Source organism: Ictalurus punctatus, chromosome 4 (genome assembly GCF_001660625.3).
Source record: "Ictalurus punctatus breed USDA103 chromosome 4, Coco_2.0, whole genome shotgun sequence".
NCBI lineage: Eukaryota > Metazoa > Chordata > Actinopteri > Siluriformes > Ictaluridae > Ictalurus > Ictalurus punctatus.
In genome coordinates, this window is record NC_071284.1 from 17583547 (window position 1) to 17607665 (window position 24119).

At 38.5% G+C, this 24119-nt stretch overlaps 1 protein-coding gene across 3 annotated transcripts in view; it reads left to right on the forward strand.

Annotated features, from left to right (window-relative positions):
- Positions 1–24119, forward strand: part of alpk3a (alpha-kinase 3a) — a 116954-nt gene that overhangs the window by 804 nt on the left and 92031 nt on the right. For all 3 annotated transcript variants that reach the window (XM_047155006.2, XM_047155005.2, XM_047155008.2), the window contains exons 2-5: positions 1–38; positions 1072–1193; positions 4532–4649; positions 4871–6281. The exon at positions 1–38 is cut by the window's left edge. In XM_047155006.2, the coding sequence (XP_047010962.1) occupies positions 1–38; positions 1072–1193; positions 4532–4649; positions 4871–6281 (1689 nt within the window). The remainder of the gene's footprint in view (positions 39–1071; positions 1194–4531; positions 4650–4870; positions 6282–24119) is intronic.

Below are 24119 nucleotides of genomic sequence, written 5' to 3' on the forward strand. Positions count from 1 at the left end.
AGCCGCAACTACCTCTCCAGTGTCCGGCCTGAAAACAGGTAGGAAAGCCTTTGTCTTGTCCAGTGTGGCAGAACAGATACTGGATTAGTTGATGTTTAGGAGCCAAATACCATACTATCATCTGATTATCATGTGATCAGTTTGGGTGGTCAGTTATTACTGTAATTATTGTACAACTATGTACAATAATTACAGTAACCTACTTGTACCAATTATTCTGCAGTTTCTAATAACATTTTCCCTATAAACAGTAAAGCATAAATAAATATCTTGAACTGAAACTATGTTGGTCTTGTTTCGTTACTGCCCTGCTTCAATTATTATTTTAATACTAGAAACAGCATAATAAATATGTTTAAAAAATATGGTACTGCTGCTACTATACTGATACAATACTGATACAATGATGAAAATGATTTATATTATTTATATGTGTCTCTGAGGAATATCAGTAGCAATTATTTAAAATTAATACAGATTGCTGACATTGCAAATAATATACCAAAATAGCAATAGAAGGATTGCTTAAGTAACCACAATAAAATTTAGATTAAAGACGCATGGAGATACCTATGTCTCATAAGTTGTTTGGTCTGCCATTTACTAAATAGCTACTCAATTCACAGGTATTCAAACTACAAACCAATGAGGTAAACCATACTTTAAAAAAATATTTTTATACTAATGGCATCTAACAAAGTACCCACCCCAACATCCCAACCCTTGTATTTCCTAAAACAAAAAGCAGACAATTTAATTTGAGCTGCAGCTGGTACTGTGGTTGCTATACAAATATTTAAGTTCCACCAAAAATATTTCTTGTTTTTTAATGCTGTGAAGGTATTTATTAACGCAACTTCAGTTTACTGAATTCACTACACAATCTCCCCAAAGCCATAGCAATGTAAAATCAATGACCCCCAAAACCCACCCCCACTCCCATTTCAATCCTATATATCTAGTCATGATTGGTTGTAACAGCATTGCTGAGTGGTTTAAAAAATGCCTGTACATTGAAATCACAGATAACTTGTGAGTTAATGATCAATTTATATGGTTTTTCATGTTCAGGAGTACATTATGTACTGTCATGTCCCAGCTGACAGAAGAGACTCAGCCATGTTTTGAGACGACCATCAAGTCCAAGGCAGTATCAGAGGCGTGCAATGTGAAATTCACCTGTGTGGTCACAGGTAGGCCTTCACTGCTGTTACGTACTACTGGATGTGTATGTACATACATTGCTATCAAAAAATTTATATATCGAATTGCAAATATTTAGAGGTTTTGAAATGATAACTTTTGATCAGCAAATATGAAATGCAAACAAAATCATTATTTAGGTATGTGAATATGAAGAATCTTGGATCACTGTTTTGTAAATTTGTATTTGCATGTGATCTTTTGCAGTCTTTCACATCCTCTCTAACAAAACTTTCAAATGTGTAAGTAAGCGATCAAAAGCAAAAAAAGAACTGTAATCATAAACCACTGCAGGTGAGAGGTTGTTCTTCTAGCCAAGCATAAAAATGTCTGCTGGGGCAATGGTACTTCAAATGTTAAGGCTCTGGGCTACTAATCAAATGGTTCAAATCATAGCACAACTGACATTGTGCTCCGATTCTAGCTTCTCACAAAGCTAGGATACAGTGCCCCTAGAAAGTATTCACCCCTAGTGAATTATTTCTCTTTTTTCTGTGTTGCAACATCAAATTTAAGTATATTAGAGTGGGATTATTTTTTCTGCTCCTTTTGAAGTGACTATCTACAAAAATAAAATGAAAAAAATTATTTAGATGTCCTCAGAATTATATATAAAAAAAATATCTAAAGACTGCTTAACTGATAAAGCAGTCAGTCCGTCCACCCCTCCAAGTCTCTTGCATGAACTACAGCTTTGGGTTGCCTGTGCACTATTTGAAAGGATGGCCTGATCTTGGTAGTGTCTGTGTTTTGCCATAGTCGGGTTTGCCATACATATTTTGTTATACTGGATTTCACAGTGCTCTTAAGAAGTTTGAGAGCTTCGCTGACCTTTTTATAAACTTTTCTAGCTTCTTTCCCCTTAACAACTGCATCTCGAAACTTCACAGGCCGTTCCTTGGTCCTCATACCAGCAGGACTAATCTGTCAGTGATATTTATTGTGCAAGCATACAATTGGACACAGGTGCATTTTAAATTAACACAGATGTACCTTCTTTAGCATATTTGGTGTGATCCCTCAAGAAAATTAAATACAAGTCCCAATTCAAAGTATTAAAAGAAAAGGGGTTGAATACTTATTAATCGTTAAGCATTTTCTATATTGTGTGTTTTGAAATAATTCTGAGGACATCTAAATAATTTTCGTCATTTTATTTCTGTAGAGAATCACTTCAAAAGGAGCAGAAAAAATATCAATCTAATATACTTACATTTCATGGTGCCAAACAGAAAAAGAGAAATAATCACTAGGGGATGAATACTTTCTGGCAGCACTGTATGCGAAGAAAGAAATTCATTGTAGTTGTACAGTGGTGCTTGAAAGTTTGTGAACCCTTTAGAATTTTCTTTAAATCTACATAAATATGACCTAAAACATCATCAGATTTTAACACAAGCCTTAAAAGTAGAAATAGAGAACCCAATTAAACAAATCAGACAAAAATATTATACTTGGTCATTTATTTATTGAGAACAATGATCCAATATTACATATTTGTGAGAGGCAAAAATATGTGTACCTCTAGGATTAGCAGCCAATTTGAAGGTGAAATTAGAGTCAAGTGTTTTCAATTAATGGGATGACAATCAGTTGTGACTGAGCACCGTATTATTTAAATAACAGGGATCTATCAAAGTCTGATCTTCAAAACACATGCTTGTGGAAATGTATCATAGCATGAACAGAGGAGATTTCTGAGGACCTCAGAAAAAGAGTTGTTGTTATCAGGGTGTAAAAGGTTACAAAGCCATCTCTAAAGAGTTTGGACTCCACCAATCCACAGTCAGACAGATTGTGTACAAATGGAGGAAATTCAAAACCATAATTACCCCTCCCCAGGAGTGGTCGACCAACAAAGATCACTCCAAGAGCAAAATATGTAATAGTCATTGAGGTCTAAAAGGAACCCAGGGTAAACTCTAAGCATATAAACGCCTCTCTCACATTGGCTAATGTTAATGTTCATGAGTCCACCATCAGGAGAACACTTAACAACAATGGTGTGCATGGCAGGATTTCAAGGAGAAAGCCACTGCTCTCCAAAAGGAACACTTCTACCTGTCTGCAGTTTGATAAATATCATGTGGACAAGCCAGAAGGCTATTGAAAAAATGTTTTGTGGATGGATGAAACCAAAATAGAGGTTTTGGTTTAAATGAAAAGCATTATGTTTGGAGAAAGGAAAACACTGCATTCCAGCATAAGAACCCTATCCTATCTGTGAAACGTGGTGGTGGTAGTATCATGGTTTGGGCCTGGACTACTTGTCATCATTGATGGAACAATAAATTTCTAAGTATACCAGCAAATTCTTAGGAAAATGTCAGAACATCTGTCTGTGAACTGAATCTCAAGAGAAAGTGGGGCATACAGGAAGACAACGACCCTAAGCACACAGGTTAAAAAAAATAAAGTTAATATATTGGAATGGCCAAGTCAATGTCCTGACCTTAATCCAATAGAAATGTTGTGGAAAGACCTGAAGCAAGCAGTTCAAGTGAGGAAACCCATCAACATACCAGAGTTGAAGTTGTTCTGTACTGAGGAATGGGCTAAAATTCCTCCAAGCCAATGTGCAGGACTGATCAACAGTTACTGGAAACATTTAGTCGCAGTTATTGCTGCACAAGGGGGTCACACCAGATACTGAAAGCAAAGGTTCACACACTTTTGCCACTCACAAATATGTAATACTGGATCATGTTCCTCAATAAATAAATGACCACATACAATATTTTTGTCTCATTTGTTTAATTGGTTCACTTTATCTACTTTTAGGACATATGTGAAAATCTGATGATGTTTTAGGTCATACTTATGCAGAAATATAGAAAATCCTAACATTCAAGCACCACTGTACATCGGTAACTCTAATGGCAATAAATATTATCTTTCCCATTTCTGATACACTGTAGTATTAATAGTATTTTATCATTATTCTGAAGTTAAATAATCATTAATTTTAATATGCTTTCAATTCTGTATTTGCTGTATTTGAGGATAATGAATGGAAGAAAACAGCTATCTTTAAAAACTCTAAGCACTTTTGACTATTACATTTAATGCTGCAAAAATAACAGACATGGCAAGAACTACAACAACAAACAGACAAACAAAAAAACAAACAAACATGAAGTTTCCTTCTCATTAGTCCTTACATTTTTGGTTGTACAAGATGTTAATTTCTCAAAGTTCACTCTACTACATAAATATTGACCACACTGTCTGTTCTTTCAATATTGATTGATATTGGGGAAAAACAGCATTTTCCTGTTACATTTAAGTGTTCATGAAACCATTTCTTGGATTGTCTTCCTATTCATAGGCTACCCAGTTCCTGAGCTGACTTGGTATAAAGATGACATGGAATTAGACAGATATTGTGGTCTTCCCAAATATGAAATTTTTCGCAATGGCAAAATCCATACACTCCATATCTACAAGTATGTTGAGCAGAACTGACTTTCACAAATTTTCTAGTAGATGGCAATACTTATGTAACCTTTCTTATTTCAAAAATGAATAATCATAAACCTTTGCATTGTTTGACCTTAACATTAGCATTAATTTAACTGGATTTTGTTTAGCAGTGTGATATAATTCCAAATCTTGGTACATCATTCTTACTTAATTACTATATATTGATTTGTCAATTTCTTTTTAGCTGCACAGTGGATGATGCAGCTATCTATCAGGCATCAGCCAGGAACAGCAAGGGCATTGTCTCTTGTTCTGGTGTATTAGAGGTGGGCACCATGAGTGAATACAAAATCCACCAGAGGTTCTTTGCCAAGCTCAAGCAGAAGGCTGAGCTAAAACGAAGAGAGTTAGAACACAGTTACTGCCAAGAGAAGGAGAACATTCTACAGGTGCAACTGAGCAGCAGCCAGAACAATGTTAGATGGACTGATGGTCCAGTAAACAACTCATCATCTGTCCAGGTCGGAGAGGACAATAAAGAAAAAGAGGGGGAAATAATTGATGAACAGCCAGAAGCTCTTAATGACAAGTTGAATAGACTTTCAGTGAAGGTCCACAAATATCCGATGAGATCTGATAGAAGTCAAGAAAATGACAGTCAGCATATGAGCTCAGATGTAGGTCAAAAGAATGTTAATCAACAGCTTATCTACGATTCGGAGAAGGCAGAAATTGGAGGCACCACCCTGTCTACGAAAGAGAAAGTAAGTAGAAATAGTATCATGATCTCCAATGGATTTGATGAGGCTTTTACCACTCAATCTAGCCAAGCTGCAGGAGAAGGGAAGGATACACATGAGGGAATGAGCCTGGCAAAGATCTTGGTAGAGTCCTTGCAATTAAAATTTGGTGAAGAACAGCAAAAGACTACATTTCAATCACATGAGATCATAAGCACTAAAGCCAGCACCATTCAAGAAAGGCAAAGAGAAAATGAGGTTGACCCAGAGGGGGAAAAGATGAAAGCTGAAGGAAGGCATCAGGAGTGGGAAAGTTGCTGGGAAGGAGAACAAGAGAGATCATTGGGAAAAGAAGAAGAAAATGTTAAACAGCTCGAGTCTGAACATAGAACTGAAGTTGCTTCTGAAACAAAGATAGTATACAAAAAAACAGAATATCAGCACAAGTCTGCACTCAGCTCAGTGTTTCATTCCCTAAAGGATATATTCTTTGGCAAGAGTAAAAAATCACCTGAGATCTCCTCTAAGAAAGTCACTGACATAAGTGTTGAAAAAGAAATCCTGGCTGTTAATACAGAAGCACATTGCCATTTCCCACAAACACTGCCACAAAAATATGACACAACATCAGGGGTCTGTGGTAGCATACCAGATCAGCTTGTACCTGTGGAAACAGATCAGCAAAATCAAATTGGAAACCATTATGTAAATACACACTTTTTCCAGGAAACACCTCCATTGCATATTAAGACTGAGATGGAGAGTTTGAATTTGGATAATCACATTCATGGGTTTACTACGAATTATATCAATGATATATCCCAAGCTTCTAAGATACATCATGAGAGCGTAGAAGAGGAAAACAAAGCTAGCCCAGAAGCACTTCAAAAGAACACCTTGTTGACAAAGCTTGAGGTGAGTTTATTCCTACTTCTTCACTACATTAATATTTATGCCCATTATGGATATGCATTCCAGAATACACCGCCAATGTAAAAATACCAACCCAAAACAAGCTATGTGCTGTATTTACTTAGTGGCTTAAAATTTCAAAATTTCGGACTAATTTCAAAAGCCAACTAGCTCTTTAAGGCCCTCATCAGTAGTGAAGGGCGACTGTAAAATGTGACCAGTGAGAATACAGGTGCATCAGTGCATCAGCAGTTCTCATGAGCAGCCACTCAAAGGGCATGGCAGGATCATTAGTGTCAAACTACCATATTATTTCATTTACACACACAAAAAGTATATAACAACATGCAGTACTATGGCCCAAGTCGCTCTTTTTAATTCAGAGCAGTCATTCCATAATGACATTGATGTCCACTGGTAAGCACAAGTGAGAATGTTTAAAACTAATTTTGGCTCAGAGAAATGGACTAAAATGGAAGAAAAAATTTTATATAATCTTAGAAAACAGCGACAATTCTATTTATTTCAAGAGCTTCTACTTTTATTTCTCGGTTTTTCTAAAATCAAGTATTATTTTAATCAATGTCTTTTTCAATGAAATAGATCTAACATAGAACAATTTTGATATCTTCAGTTGTTCCACTAGACAAAATACACAAGTTTTCTATGCACTTGCTTCAATATAGCTCTATTATTTTATTTATTAAAATGTACAAAAGAAAAGCACATTTTTTCAGTGCAAATATAGTATTTTCTTTTTAGAATTTCTGATAAAAGGTACTTATGATAAAATACATTAACTACAAATCTATGGGAACAACTACAAATCATGAAAGGTCTCAAGACATAGGCCAACAGGTCAAGCCAAACAAATATGTTCTTAATCTGGATTTCAGAATGGATTTGAGCTCTTATTAACAGAGTTTACTGGAACAGTAATCTAGATCTTAGGAGCAACATTATCTGAAGGGTCTCTACATAGGACCTTTATGACACAGTGATAGAATTGCATAAACCATTTATAAAGCAATGCTGGGAAATTTATTTATGCTATGACAATACACTTGAGAAGACATTAGTGGTTTAATATGACTTTGTCTTTACATATAAGAGAGTCTGGTTGAAATCACTATAATTTATTTGTCCTTTTCTTGCAAGTTATTATTTGGTGTTTACTAACAGCATATTCGTGACACTGAGATCATACTCAGTGAGAGTATACATTGAGATACTTAGTGCTTTATAAGAATGTTAAAAATGCAAATTTGAGTATGATTTTACTTTAGTTTCAGTTTTAGTAAGGGCATTATAGTAATTAATTTGGCTGGCATATGGGTTTCGTAAATATGTGGAGTCATAATAGTTCCAACAGCTAACAGGCCAACAGCTTTCTGTTGAGATGCTTTTCTATATGACAATAATTAATTCCAAGACAAGACTGAAAACATTACAGATTAAACAGAGGGGGTAAAATAGGGCAATAACAATAGGGTAATTTTCTTTTCTTTTTTTCTTACTGTCCCAAAATTTTAAGCACTGCATTCCATTGACCACTCACTTAAATGAAAGGACAGAAAAGTACCAAAATAGATCATGGTTTAAAAAGGTTTCATTTTACCACATAAACTATGATATAACTATTGTTTCTACCCATTGGCTGTATTTCATTATTGCCTTGTTGGAACACAATTTTTTTATGGAAAATATTTGGTTTGTGATGTCCCAAATACAACCCCAATTCCAAAAATAAAGTTTGGACAGTATGGAAAATGCTAATAAAAACAGGAGAGGAGTGATTTGTAAATGTACTTTGGCTTGTATTTAAACAAAAAACATATAAAGACAAGGTATTTGATGTTTTACCTAATCAACTGCATAGTTTTTTTTTGAAGGTAAACATTAATTGTGAAATTGATGCATGCAACATGTTCCAAAAAAGTTGGGACAGGGGCAATTTAGGACTAATAGCGATATGACAAATAAGAAGTTGAACTAAGAAGGTGATGTGAAACAGGTGAGGCAATCATCTAATCATAGTATATAAGGAAAAGTGCAAGGTTGACAAGTATGCAAGTGCGAGGCCAACAGATGCGTCAGCAAACAATCCAACACTTTGAGAACAACATTCCACAAAAACAAATTGGTAGGATTTTGGGCATGTCACCTTCTACAGTGCACAATATAATTAAAAGATTCAAGGAATCCGATCAAATTTTGGTGCATAAAGGGCACGGCCAAAAATCACTTCTGAATGTGTGTGATCTCAGATCCCTCAGACATCACTGTCTTAAAAACCGTCATGAGTCTGTAATGGATATCCTGACATGGGCTTGGGAATACTTTGGCAAGCCTTTGTCAGTCAACACCATTCACCGCTGCATCTACAGACGCAAGTTAAGGCTTTACTAGGCAAAGCAGAAGCCATACATCAACACTGTGCAGAAGTGTCGTGGCCTACTCTGGGCTTGGTCTCATCTGAGACTGACAGTAGTAGAGTAGAATTGTGCTTAGAGGTCCGACAAGTCAACATTTCAAATTGTTTTTGGACAAAGCAGCCATCATTGACAGCGGGCCAAAGAAGAAAAGGACCATCCAAGCTGTTATCAACATCAGGTCCAAAAGCCAGCATCTGTCTTGGTATGGGGGCCCATGGCATGGGTAAATTGCTCATCTGTGAGGGCACCATTCATGAAGAAAGATATGTACAAATTTTGGAGCAACATATGCTGCCATCCACATCAAAATAAGGCAGCGAAGGCTGCATACAGTTTGGATCAGTGGGGGAAAATTCCGCTTGCTAAACTTAACCAACTGGTGTCTTCAGTGCCCAAATGCTTAATAAGTGTTATTAAAAGAAAAGGTGATGTTACACAATGGTTCAACATTCGTCTGTCCCAACTTTTCTGGAGTGTGTTGCAGTCATCAGATTTGAAATGAGTGTATATTTTAAAAAATAAATTAAATTCACAAAGTAAAACATAATGTGTTAATAATGTGTTTTCAATATAGTCCAGGGTGAACTGAATTGTCAAATGACTCTTTTTGTTAGTTTTTTGCATTTTCCATACTGTCCCAATTTTCGGAATTGGGGTTGTACCTGACCACATTACACTGGGAGTTCTGGCAGGGTGTAAACAAGTTCTGAGGTGACACATCGGTTCAGCTTGTTCAGCTATTAAAAGCTCCACAACAATGTGAGACAGAGAAACCTCAAAGTTCATATGCAGATAGATAATTTATTATGTTGAAAGACGATATGCAGCTTTTGTTGATATTGTTGCTATTTTCTTTATACGAAAGCTAATTTCTGCACAATTAAACACTATGGGACCCTAACAAACAAGCTACTAGACCCATAACGACATTTTCCATCTCCAGTTGCAACATTAGCCTTACATAAATCATCCGGTATTACTTTTTACAGAGGTGCTAATATCAACTGTTTAGCTACAGCACTTTTGACCCTTAGCTACGGCAATACAGAAGATACATGAAAAATACACTTTTATTCTTTTTTCAATTAACCAACTGTGAATAAATTTCACTAGAAGTTTCATTCAAATTCTGCCCGGCCATATAGATTTTTTGTGAGCCTTTTAAGGGCCATACAGTGGGGGAAATAAGTATTGAACACGTCGACATTTTTTTCAGTAAATATATTTCCAATGAGGCTATTCACATGAAATTTTCACCAGACTTTGGTATTAACTCAAGAAATCCACACATATAAAGAAATCCAAACATTAAAACCCATAAATGTATAATAAAGTCGAATGACAGTAAAAATAAGTATTGAACATGCTTACTGAATTTTATTTAATACTCAGTGGAGAAGCCTTTGTAATGACAGCTTCAAGATGCTTCCTGTATGAAGAAATTAATTGGCTGCAGTATTCAGATTTTGATTTTATTTTTAAACATATTGTCTTTAAATCTTGTTCAATTGGATTCAGTCAGGTGATTGACTGGGCCATTCTAACACCTTGATTTTTTTTTTCTGTGATACCAATTGAGAGTTTCCTTGCTGTATGCTTTGGATCGTTGCCCTGCTGGAAGGTCCACCCACGTCTCATCTTCATCATCCTGGTGGATGGCAGCAGATTCTTCTCAAGAATCTTCCGGTAAAGGGCTCCATTCATTGTTCCTTCAATTATATGCAGTCTGCCAGTACCATGCGATGAAAAACAGCCCCACACCATGATTCTTCCACCTCAAAACTTCACTGTTGGTATAGTGTTTTAAGGGTGATGTGCAGTGCCATTTCGTCTCCAAACATGGTATTTAGTATAACGCCCAAAAAGTAAAATTTTGCTCTTGTCTGACCAGACTACACTCTCCCAGTATTTCATAGGCTTGTCTAAATGAGTTGTAGCAAACTTTAAACGAGCTTCGACATGCCTTTTCTTTAGTAATGAAGTCTTGCGGGGTGAGCGTGCATAGAGTCCATGGTGGTGGAGTGCATTGCCTATTGTTTTCTCTGTGACGATGGCACCTGCTGCTTCCAAGTGTTTCTGGAGCTCTTTCTGAGTGGTCCTTGGCTCTTGGGCTACTCTTCTGACTATTCTTCTGACTCCCTGGTCAGAAATCTTGCGAGGAGCTCCTGTGTGTGGTTGGTTGATGACAGAGTGATGTTGTTTCTACTTGCCGATCATTTTACCCATCATGAGATGTTTCTTGCATGACACCTTGGTAGCAAAAAGCCTTTTTATAGACCATGAAATTACTAACCCAGTAGATATTAATTTCCACAGATAGTAGGTATAATTACTTTCTAACTGCTTATGGATTTCAGCTGGTTCCTTGCCTTACCTTGCCTTGGAGAACTGCTTTTTCTTAGCGTGTTCGATACTTTTTTTCTGTGTCATTCCACTTTATTACACATAACTTTATTTATGGACTTTATTGTTGTGAATTCTTAATATTTGCAGACTTCTTGAGTTAATACTGATGTCTGATTAAAATTTCATTGAATAACCTTATTGGAAATATATTTACCGAAATAAATGTTGATGCGTTCAATACTTATTTCCCCCACTGTAAATTAAGGTGATTATTATAATTTTTTTGTTTAATAAAAGTATTATTAAACATCCTACTGATGACCAACAAAAATCTAGACTCTGACAGTAGAATAGGACTTTTGTTTAGGAAAAACAAGAGCTAGAAGAAACTGTTCAATTGTATGTATGGTGAATTCAGATATACTGTACAGGGATATTTTTAATTCCAACTTCTCTTGGCTTATTAAGCTTTTAAACACATGATCCATTTCTAAAATCCTCAAGGTGTTAACTATCTACATATGAAGGAAAAATATTAATATCATATTCTGAAGAAGCATGGCTTATGCTTAGGTCACTTAGCACTGTGCTTACCACTGACTGAAAGCTATTTGGTAATTTGGGACATGTGTTCATTGGTTTATTCTTTTAATTTCAACCACAATTGCATGTTTAAAACATTAATTGTTTGTAGCATATTTAACAATAACACCAATAAATCACATTTCATAACAGAACTTTTAAATCCTTATCCAAATCCATCAACATATTGTAATATTTTTTGAACACAGTAGATTAAGCAAAATTGACACATGGGCCAAATTCCCTTAGTCATTCATAACAATGGGTAAGACCAAGGAATATAGCTGTGATGTGTGGCAAACTTCTTGAGCTTCACAAAATGGGAAGTGATTATAAGAAAATCACAAGCATTGAAAATGCCCATTTCCCCCATCAGGGCAATAATTAAGAAGTTCCAGTCAACTGGAAATGTTATGAATCAACCTGGAAGAGGACATATGTCTCTATTCTCTCAACGCACTGTGAAGAGGATGGTTCTATGGTCAGGTGAAATGAAAATAGATATTTTTTGGCAATAAACACCAGAGACTGGTTTGGTGCACACAGAAATGTTGCCATATGGGAAAGTACCCCATGCCCACGGTTAAATATGGTGGTGGTTTTTAAAAAAAAATTTTTTAAAAATGTTTTGGGGCTGTTTGTCTGCCAGAGGACCTGGACATTTTGTTAGGATTCATGGCATCATAGACTATCAAATATCAACAGATATTAAATGAAAACCTGATTGCCTCTGCCAGAAAGCTTAAAATGGGCTTTGGTTGATTCTTCCAGCAGGGCAATGATCCAAAACATACATCGAAATCAACACAAAAAAGGTTTACTGACCACCAAATCAAGGTCCTACTATGGCCATTCCAGTCCCCTGACTTGAAACCCATAGAAAACCTTTGGGGTGAACTGAAGAAGAGAGTCCACCAGCACACAGGGCGGTGGTGGGAATCAAAACCCAAGCCTTGGGGGTGCGAGTCAAATGTGCTAACCACTAAGCCTCTGTGCCCCCCTACTCTTGCTCCACAATATAAAATTTGTGGCAAGAAAACTGGTTTGTTGTCAAAAGTGGAATGCTAGTTACGCCACCCACTAATAAATGTTACTGTGCAAACCAGTAGTAGGAACACCTACTCGCAACTTCATAGTACAATGACTGGTGAATTGCAGCGATAAAATCACTGTATGTGTGAACATACCTATCGTAGTAGAGATTGCTGTTGTAATATTACACAGTAGACCTAAGTAATGTTCCCAGTCTTCCTTTCTTCCGCTGCATTTTAATAAGTTACACCATACATAAAAACACGATTTAATGCATACAAAAAATTATCAATTCATCAAATATAGTGGGGTGTTTCAGGCATTCCTTCATGCATTTATTATATTTCTTCATTTTTCCTCTCCAGTAAAAAAAATAATTAAATGCCCTCTACTAATATTGGCACCTTTGGTAAATATGAGTAAAGAAGGCTGTGAAAAATGGTCTTTATTGTTTATCTTTTTATCTTTTGTTAAAAAAAAAATGCAAAAAAACTCTCACGGATATTAAACAATTGCAAACACAACACAGGTTTATATAATATATATATATATATATATATATATATATATATATATATATATATATATATATATATATATATATATATTTGTTAAATATCAGTGTGCCACAATTATTGGCAGCCCTATGAATTCATATGAGAAAAATATCTTTAAGGTATATTCCCGTTGATATTTTACTTTTTGTTTAGTACTCCTGCGTGACTAGGAACAGTAAATTGTTCAACCATGACTTCCTGTTTCACGGGGTATAAATATGAGGTAAAACATAGGCCAAATTCCTTTAGTCATTCATAACAATGAGTAAGGTATTTATGTTCTTCCTCATCAATCTGGGCATTTTACCCTACTTTCTGTCATATTGTGTGTGGTTAAAAAAAAAAAAGTTCAATAAAAATGCTTTTTAATATTAAACACTGTCACTCATGTGTTGTCTGTATAAGATCATTTAATTACTACAATGACAGTAGACATTTGTTTAGACAAGTCTCAATATAATGTGAGCCAAAGTTGGTGAAGATTGGACAATTTTTTAAAATCATGTTATTGTATCTATTGATGGCGATTCCACAAAATTTGTTGCTAGCCTCAGGACATGGTCCTGTAGATGCCTACTAAGATTTATGTCTTGTTTGTAAAGTCGTCGGTGAGATACTGCCTTACTTTCTGTTTGATGGCTTCAATATCAGATTTGTTGGCCCATTATGGGCAAACTATTTGGAGTATTTGAAATTCTTTTAATAACTTTTGTCCCAGTTGGTCTGAAAATGATGTATGCCAAATTTGGAGTTGATTGTACATAATATGTAGGAGGAATAGCAAAAATCCAAGGTGGTCAACAAAAAGTACACTTTGACTTCAAATGTTGGTTTGTGTTCACTTCAGCATATTCCAGGGAATTCTAGGAAAAAAGAACTGTGAATATAGCACAAATTATTCAAATAATATACAGAAAATAATGAAGGTTGTTACAGTTGACCACAAGGTTGCACAGTTATGAAACGTCTTGGGTACATTCATGTCATGGTCCTAAAGATACATATCAAGTTTCATGGTGATACATATATACATTGCTGAGATATACCCCACATCCTGTTTTCTGAATTTGCTAGCATGTTACCGGAGAACGTTTGGAATATCAAAATTCTTTTGATTCCTTTTGTTCAGACAGGTCTCAAGATGATGTGAGCTGAATTTGGTGAAGATTGGACAAAATGTGGAGGAGGACCAAAAATGGCAGTTAGATGTATGCATTTTTAGCATGATATTGTACCTTTTGACCAGTAGGTGGCAATGGCACGAAATTTGTTGCACAGCCTCAGCTCATGGTCATGAAGTTGCCTACCAAGTTTGGGTTAGTGCACAAAGTTGTTGCTGAGATACCGCCTCGCTTCCTGTTTGGCAGCTTCACTTTCAGATTCATTGATCAATTAGAGGCAAACCATTTGGAGTATTCAAAATTCTTTGATACTTTTTGTGAGACTTACTTTGAAGTCTGTGTGCCAAATGTGGTGATATTTGGACAAAATTTGTAAAAGAAATAGTGAAAAAACAGCTTTTGACATAATCCAAGATGGCAGAAAAAATTTAATTAGGCAGAAACTGAAATCATAGGATGCACTGAATTCATTTCAACCTGGGGAATACAGCAATGCCTGGCTCAAAAAGTTCTGACCATAAATGTATTTCCAAATTAGGCCCAAATTTGACCCGAAGGTGGCGCTAGATCGTTGGGAGCACGTGGCCCAAATTTGGTCAGGATGTTCCTCAGACCCTCCCCAATGAGGGTGTCAAATTTTGCAACTTTTTACAGGACAGTTCCAAGGGCTGCCATAAACACACTAGCCAGAAGAAGAAGAAGCAATTACGCAATTATAGCAGCAATTACGAGGCCAACCACAACAGAGGCAGAGTAAAGAGATAAGCAAGCATCAGAGCATAGTCATGATTTTACATATCGAGTTTCAGTGTAATACGCTGTAATGTTGACAAGAAATGGCATAAAACACTTTGCTGCGCTCATTGTCAGTGTGTTATATGGAAACAGTTTTGCCAGCATGCTCTGATGATGATTTATGTGAAATTTAATGAAGATTGGATAAATGGTCTAGGAGGATTCTGAAAAAGTAGGTTTTTGACATGACTCAAAATTGCGGACAGATAAAATAGCCTACCGTGGAAATTGTAGATCACCGGTTTTAGACCAACAGTCTGGTCTTTCAACATGAAATCCATAAGTTATTGCATGGACTGAAGATGATCCTATTTGAAATTTGGTGAACATCAGACGAATGGTCCAAAAAGCAAAAATATACATTTTAATATGAGCACTAAGTGGTGCTGTTCCAAAACTGTGCAGATATCCTCACGTCAAGATGGCTATGACATTTATTAAGTTTGGTCTGAATATGTTAAAGCTTTACAGACATTCCTTTAATGCTTCAAGGCGTGCCTTCAAGAATTATTATTCAAGAACAGACTGACTAATCAACTTGAATTCCATAACTTTTTATCAGCATTGTCTGAAGATGATCAGACTTGATTTTGGTAAAAATGTCTAGGAAGAGTTTGAAAAAGTAAGTTTTTCAGAAAATTCAAAATAGCGGAAAATCTAGTTGGCAGAAATTGAAAGCATGGTATGGAATAAACCTTGCCAAGGAATCAGAGGAAAAGAGAATTTTGTTTCTAGCCATTGTTGTTCAATGGGCTGCCATAGACTTGAGCAGAAGAAGAAGAAGAAAAAGCTGAATAATAACTTGAGGTCAAGTGTGAAGTTTCATTTCATTATGAAGAAGCATTGCATAGATATGGCCTATATTTTTATTTATTTATTTTATTTTATTATTTATATTTTATTTATTTATGGCCATTTTCTAAATTTTCTGACTCTTACGTGGTACCGTCACAAAACTGGGCAAAGACCCTCAGGTTATGGTCCAAATGATTCCTACCAAGTTCCATTTCAGTACGCAAATGTTTTGCCCAGATATTGCCTCACATATGATTGGTGTCTTTGCCATAAGATTTGTTGCTGTGTCAGTCGTTTGCATTATCAAAAATCAATTTGATAACTTTGTTGTGGCTTTGTCTGAAGTTGATATGAGGAAGGTTTGGTAACAATTAGAAATACTTTATAGGAGGAGTAGTGAAAAAAATTAATTCAATGAGTTTCAAAATGACCGACAGGACGTACACCCCAATTTTTTAAATGTTGGTGTGCATTCACTTTGGCCTATTCCATTTAGCACAAGTTCTTCAAAGGATATAAAAAAATTTAAAAGCTACTATAGCACTCCACCATTAAGTGGCACTAGAGTGAAACTTCTTGGGTATGATCAGGGCATGGTCATGAATATACATAAGTTTGGTGCTGATATGTAAATGCACTGCAGAGATATGACTTAGGACTCTGTATTTTGCTTTTGTGGGCACACTGTGGGAGAATGGTTTTCAGTTTTGTGCAGACAGGTCGTAAGATGATATGATCCAAATTTGATGATTTCTGGGTGTAATTCGTAGGAGGAGTATCAAAAATACTGAATAGATTCAATCATTTTCTACATGTCATTGTAACTTTTGACCTCTAGATGGCGCTGTCATGAAATTTGCCTCAGGTCATAGTCCTGTAGACACCTACCAAGTTTCATATCAATGTGTAAAGTTGTTAATGAGACTTCCCTGTCATGTCACTTCCTGATTGGCGATTTTATCTGTGGATTTGTTGGCTTGTTACAAGCGAACGGTTTTGAAAATCAAAATTCCATTCAATAACTTTTGTGTGGATTAGTCTGTAGATGTTATGAGCCAAATGTCATGAAATTTGGACAAAATTTGTAGAAGGAGTACTGAAAAAACTATTTTTAACTTAATCCAAGATGGCCAAAAATCTGATTAGGAAGAAATTGACACCATAGGGTCCATTGAACTCAGAAGAGCCAAGGAGAGTAGGGAAATTTTGACCACACAGTTAAAAAGTTATAGACATAAACATACTTTGAAATTTGGCCAAACTTTGACCTGTTGGTAATGCTAGAGCTTTGGTAGCTTTGGGGCCCAAATTTAGTGTGTTTGTAGTTGAATGAGTCCTAACTTTTTAACACATGGTTCTATGAGCTGCCAAAGACAGCCCAGATCAGAATAATAATAATACAGTGGTGCTTAAAAGTTTATGAACCCTTATATACTCATCAAAAAAAGAAATGTCCTCTCAAATTCAACTGCTTTTATTTCCAGCAAATTTCTTAACATGTGTAAATATTTGTATGAACATAAAAAGATTCAACAACTGAGACATAAACTGAACAAGTTTCACAGCCACAAGTTTGCTCAGGCCCTAATAAGAAGAATAAAAGATAGAATAGCCATAGGGTGCCTATGCACCTTCGGTGCTTAGCCCCCAAAAGACTATTAAACTTTTTATACTTGGAAATTTAGTTGAGAAATCTGGCCATTCGGAGTGAACTGTACTAGCTTTTGTTGCAACACAGAATCTTACTTTCTGATAAATCATTTTGACCAAGTAAGAATAACTTATAATTAATATGAAAACATACTTTCTTTTGACTATTTTCAATGTTTATATATTGCCATGTAAAGGACACAGTGAAGGTTAGAACAGATGCAAGTGCAGATAGCTTTTATTAAAGAGCGGCAGGCAGACAAATCCAAATCATGAGACAATAGCATGGTCAAAAAACAGGCAATAGGTGAGGCAATCAGCAAACGGGCATAGACGAGACAAAACGTCTGGGTTACGTTGTTGCATTTAGCATAACAGTATGGGACCGCCTTGTGTGCGTGACCGTTATCTGAAGCTTGTGTAAAATCATGCCTATTTACAGGCCTGCCGTGATCAGGTGACGTGGCAATTAAGCACGTCACGTGATATATATATGACACCTGTGAACCATTCTGTCAGCTTCTATTACCTGAAGTGAAGACGCAATTCACAGGCCTACCCCGGTATGACAAAGCTACACAACATCTCGTTCCCTTCTCAGGGAACAGGGTTACACACGTAACCCAGACGTTCCCTTTCAAAGGGAACTCCATGTTGCATTTAGCATAACACTATGGGAACGAGAATACCCATTCCGTCATACCGAGGGTACGGCCTGTTCAAAAAGACCCAAGCCCGAGGGTCATCGCAATACACTCGAGCCCAGGGCGGAATGAATATCCAGGCTGTAATATCGAATGAATGTGTGTGGCATAGACCACCCTGCAGCAGCACACACACATCCTGTAAGGATACCCCTTTGGACAAAGCCTTCAAGGAGGCGACCCCACTAGTGGAATGAGCCCTTATGCCCAGAGGCGTAGCGAGACTGCGCGCCTCATAAGTGATAGAGATTGCTTCCACTATCCAATTAGAGATGTGCTGCTTTGACCCTGCATCCCCTCTACTGTCGCCACCAAGCAGACCAGCAGCTGTTCTGACTCACGCCACTGGCTGGAGCGGTGGATGTAAGTACAGAGAGCCCTTACTGGACACAGCAGGTGCATTCTCTCTTGTTCCGGTGTGAGGAACAGAGGAGGGCAGAAAGCCTGCAACACCACAGGCTGGGAAGCAAATGTAGGCACTTTAGGAATATAATCTGGCCTAGGATACAGGAAGGCCTTGGCTAATCCAGGGGTAAGTCAAGGCGGGAAGGGGCAACTGAGAGAGCATGTAGATCTCCTACTCGCTTGAAAGATGTCAGAGCCAGCAGAAGAGCTACCTTTAGAGGCTGACTCTACGAGCTCAAATTGGACACCTGACAGACCTTCCAGGACCACAGATAGGTCCCAGGAAGGTATGCGCGGCCTGCAGATGGGCCTCAGCCGTCTGACACCACACATGAACCTCGAAGTTAGAGGATGTTGCCCCACAGAGGCTCCCTCAACAGGGGCGTGGCTGGCCAAAATGGCGGCCACGTAACCCTGATTGTAGAAGGAGCCCACCCCGCTGAGAAATGTTCTTGTAGGAGCTCCAGGACTGTAGCTATTGCGCAGTTTACTGGGTCTACAGTGGATCCCTGCGGACATGAATCTCCCAAGGAGTGCCATCTCGCAAGGATATTATTCCTCAGAACCATGTTTGAGCTGGCCAAAAAGGTGCTACTAGCAGACTGTCTTGGCGAACTCTCGCTAGAGCTTGTGGGACCAGAGCTATGGGGGGAGCAGCACACAGATGTGACCTTGGCCACATGTGTGAACTCCACCCCAAAGTCTCCCAAGATCCAGCTTTATCTTGCTCAGTGTTGATAGGATTGACACTACGCATGTTGGGGATAGAAACGCCCTCATCATAGTAGAATCCTATAACCCCAAGAAAAGTTGTCCACTGCACCGGGGAAAGCATACTTTTCTGAGATTCAACCTGAGCACCAAGCTCTTCATGTGGGCGAGAACAACATTTCGATGTTGAACCGCCAGCTCCCTGGATCGTGCTAGAACTAACCAGTTGTCCAGGTAGTTTGGTACACAGATGCTCTAGAGTCCCAGTGGAGCCAGAGTGACATCCATGTACTTTGTGAAGGTGTGAGAGGATAACGCTAGTGATATGCCTATGTGGAAATATGCACCTTTTAGATCTATCACCACAAACCAGTTCTTGAACTGAATCTGTAGCACGATAAGTTTGAGCGTCAGCCTCTGAACCTGTATGTCCGAAGAGTACGGTTCAGATGACACAGATCTAAAATTGGCCGCATACTCCCACTTTTTTGTGGAACAGGAAATAATGGCTGTAAACCTCCCTCCCTCCGGGAACGAGGTACATGTTCTATGGCCCCATTGTGCAAAAGGGAGCTTACTTCCTGCGCTAACGTCGGGCTCCGGTCTGTGCTGACTGCTGTGTTGAGCACACCTGTGAAGGGGGGGGGGTTGGGTTGAGCTATAACTGGACCCGGTAACCTTTTCTACAGTAGACAGAACCCATGAAGACACATTTGGCAGTAGTTGCACGCTTTTAATGATGTTAACTATTCCACATTCTATTGGAGGGAAGCATCAGATTTTTGTTGTCCTGTGACAGCTCGCTGACAAGAGAACACTGAAAACTTGGGGACCACCTTGGCTAGGGGAGGCCCTACAGTAGCACTGGAGGCTACCTGCCCTAACAACCTCATGGCCCCAGATACATACCTCCACGGCCCCTCAGGGCCACTCTTCTTTGCCTGCTTTCCTTTATGACCGTTCTCAGATCAGGCCTAGTGGCAGACCGCGACTGTGGCCGCCTGGTTCCCCTGGCTGTCTGCGGGGGTTGGCGGGCTGCCATACTCACCTTCTGGGTCTCCCTCACACTAGTGCTGGCCCAAGTTCCACTCGTGGATGCCCGGGTGAGCTCGAGACAACAGGGAAGGTCGAGCTCACTCAGCAGGTCTGCTTAGTAGGCCTGCAACCCTGCCATTGTCTGCAGTGACCCCCAAGCAAGACTACTACTGCATAGGCTTGCCCACCAATGCCATGGTGGCCTTACATGGCTTGGATGCAATCCGGCCCCCGTAATTATCTGCCGTCGGTGGAGAGAGGTAGCTCGCAAGCGCCTCCTCCACCTTGAGCATAGCTAAATAGCCATGCTGTTCATTCCCACAATGGCCGAATAATCCAACATCGTGGGGTTATGAATATGGCTTATGCATGGTTTTCCCCCAGAAGCCTGAGATTTTGTCATAAACTTTTGGAAGACAGGGGAGTTTCTGCAGTGTGAGGGATTTACTTTCACTGGGTAATCACTTCAAGCAGCTCTTTATATGTTGCTCTCAGTTTTTAACACATCCTTCTAACTCCTCAGAGTCAGAGAGGAATTATCACCCTTTTGGCTGTCCATAGCGGAAGGAGGAGTCACGATGCGAGCTCCAAAATCCAGCGGAGAGCCGAACCCGGAAGACAGAGCAAGAGATAGAGCAGCGCTTGTCTCCGGCTCCTCTTCCAGATCCATAAGAGATCCCCCGATCCGCGAGGCTCTGAAACCCGACATTGTTTTTTTTCGAGAAGAGTGCGAGTCACAAGCCGAGCTGCTTAATGTAGGCGTTGCCATGCACAGCCTCTCGAGGCTGCCATAGCATACTACACCACTAATGCTTCACCCAGAAAGTGTGCACTTTTCCCCGTGTTGAAACGGGAGCAAGCCGTGACACACTTCTTGAATTCTTTCTCGCTCATTACTTACCTCTCTTTTCCTCTATAAAAAGAGATAGAAAAGTTCAGAGATTTTGAGAAAATATCGAGTAGAAATGAAGCGTTTTTATCACACAAACAACAGACATGCAGTCTCGCTGAAGATAATAAGGCTGGCGGCGTGGTTCACAGGTGCCATATATATATATAACATGTGACGCACTTAATTGCCACGTCACCTGATCACGGCAGGCCTATAAGTAGAGGCATCATTTTACACAAGCTTCAGATACCGGTCACACACACAAGGCGTTCCCATACTGTTATGTTAAATGCAACATCGAAGTTCCCTTTGAAAGGGAACAGGAGTCGAGAATGAGGGAGAGAACAAGATCAAAACAATAACACAAGAATCGAGAAACAAACGCTTGATATACGGAAAACTCAAGTAATAAAAACTATATACGAATGATTTAAATAACAAACGTAATCAGGGGGAAACATAAAACAGCTGAGACTAATGATGACACATACAGGAAACAGCCAATGACAATACAGGGGTGGAGACAGGACATGAACCATAACAAATGCACATGTCAAAAGTAAACAAAATCAGTGTCCCTGAAAACCAAAAAGTTTGCATTCGCTTAGAGTTCATGCTTTGAGCTCGCGCATCGAGCTTGTGCTTCGGGTTTCCAAGGACGCTTTATGCTACAGTGCTAGCTTGAGGGGAAATCATGATAGGTATTGTATGTCCATTGAAAGTAAAACTGAGGAAACTCGTTACAATTTTATTTTTGAGTAAGGCTAAAAAATATTGCCTTTAAAAATTTCATACAATGGACACCTCAGTTAATTAATTTAAAATCTAAATCTTATTTACTTTTATTTTACCAAACAAAACAGTGAGAATCAAGAAGGTAATCATGTTGAATTAATGTTCAGTTTTGTTGATGTTGTAAACTTTATGTTTGTATTATAAACAAACATAAAAGTTTATTTTAAGTGTTAACTATCATGAAATGCCTTAGTGCTAGCTATCATGAAATGCCTTATTAGAGAGTTGGGCTTGGACTTCCGCCTACTGCTCCACCTAATGCTTCCGCCAAAATCCTCATTATCATGCACCTTTCAACTATTCATTTCAGGTTAATGATAATAATAATTATTTTGTATTTATTATTGTTAATGGCAATGGTAAACATATTGTTATTTATAATAATAATAATAATAATAATAATAATAATAATAATAATAATAATAATAGTAATTCTTCTTCTTCTTCTTTTTTTTTTTTACTACGATCAGAGGTGCACATTTACATTTTGAGACATCAAATGTTGTGCCCCTGCCAACCTCGCCGCACGACACTGGTTAGCATTGCATGAGAACAGAATATCCAATCACACACTAGAATGGGGTAAGTTGAGTGGTTGAGTGGCAGAAAGAATTCATAGGAATTGTGCCCAATCCCCTGGGTTGGACGTGCAGAAAGAGCGAAGAATTCGGCCAATTTCTTGGTTAGCCCATCCTACCTGGCCATTGGCTTGGGGGTGATAATGCGATGTTAAACTTATGGTTACCCCCAGTTTCTCCATAAAAACTGACCCAAACATAGGATGTAAACTGTGGGCCCTGGTCACTTACAATGTCTTTGGGTATCCCAAAGTAATGAAACACATGATTAAAAAGAAGCTCCACACTGGGAAAGGCTGAAGGAAGGTGATTGTCGTCTTAACCTGAGATTTTGGCAGATCAGTGAGGAAGTCTACAGCCAGGACCATTAAGGTACTGGTAGTAGAATATAGTGGAGTTTACTGGCAAGTAGAGCTCAAGGCACTTTGGTTTGGTAGAACATGACGATATGGTTCGGTGAACATCTGCCAGCATATTTGGCCACCAATATTTGTCTCGTAGCAGATGATAGGTGCACTGGGTTCTGAGGTGGCCTGTAGCAATGGAGGTTTGAGTCAAGGTGATGAGTCTGGTTCTCAGAGAGGTTGGGACAAAGAGCTTGTTCAGAAGGCATGATGGAAGGATTCTTTCCTGATGTGTGTTGGCTATGGCCTGATCCAGGAACAATTCAATTGAGCCCATGACACAGAAGGGGAGAAGAATGCACTCTTCATTGTCTGCCTGAGGTTCAGCGACATGGAGGAGGGACGATGCATCAACTTTGGTATTTTTGGAGCCTGGACGATAGAACAGGGTAATCTGAAACTGGGCAAAAACAAGGACCAGTGAGCTTGTCATGGGTTCAGGTGCAGAAATATTTGAGGTTTTTATTGTCAGTGAAGATGACAGATAGGTGGTTGCCCCCTCAAGCCAGTGCCTCCATTCCTCTAAGCCTAGATTACTGACAACAGTTCTCTGTTCCCAATATCATAATTCTGCTCAGCTGAGGATAGCTTTCTGGAGATAAAAGCAACAGGGTGTAGCTTGGGCTTATCTCGACATCTACCCCATTTTCAGGATTGGGGTTGAGGTGAGTTAACTTGTCTTGAGTCTTGAGGTGGGTTAACTTGTTCTGCTGCAGGATTCCTTAACAGGTGGTTGGTTCATTGATGCAGCAATGAAGTGAGGGGGTGAGTATTGGAATTGAAGCCCTTAATGAAGCGTAGATAAAAGTTAGTGAAGCCCTGAAAGCATTGTAGGTTTCTAATAGTACTAGGCATGGGCCAATTGACCACTGCAGAAACCTTTGGCTTATCCATTGACACTCCATTGGAGCTGATGACATAACCCAGGAACGAGATGGTGCTTTTTATTGGAACTCGCATTTTTCCCCCTTCACATATACCTGGTTTTGAAGGAGGCACTGGAG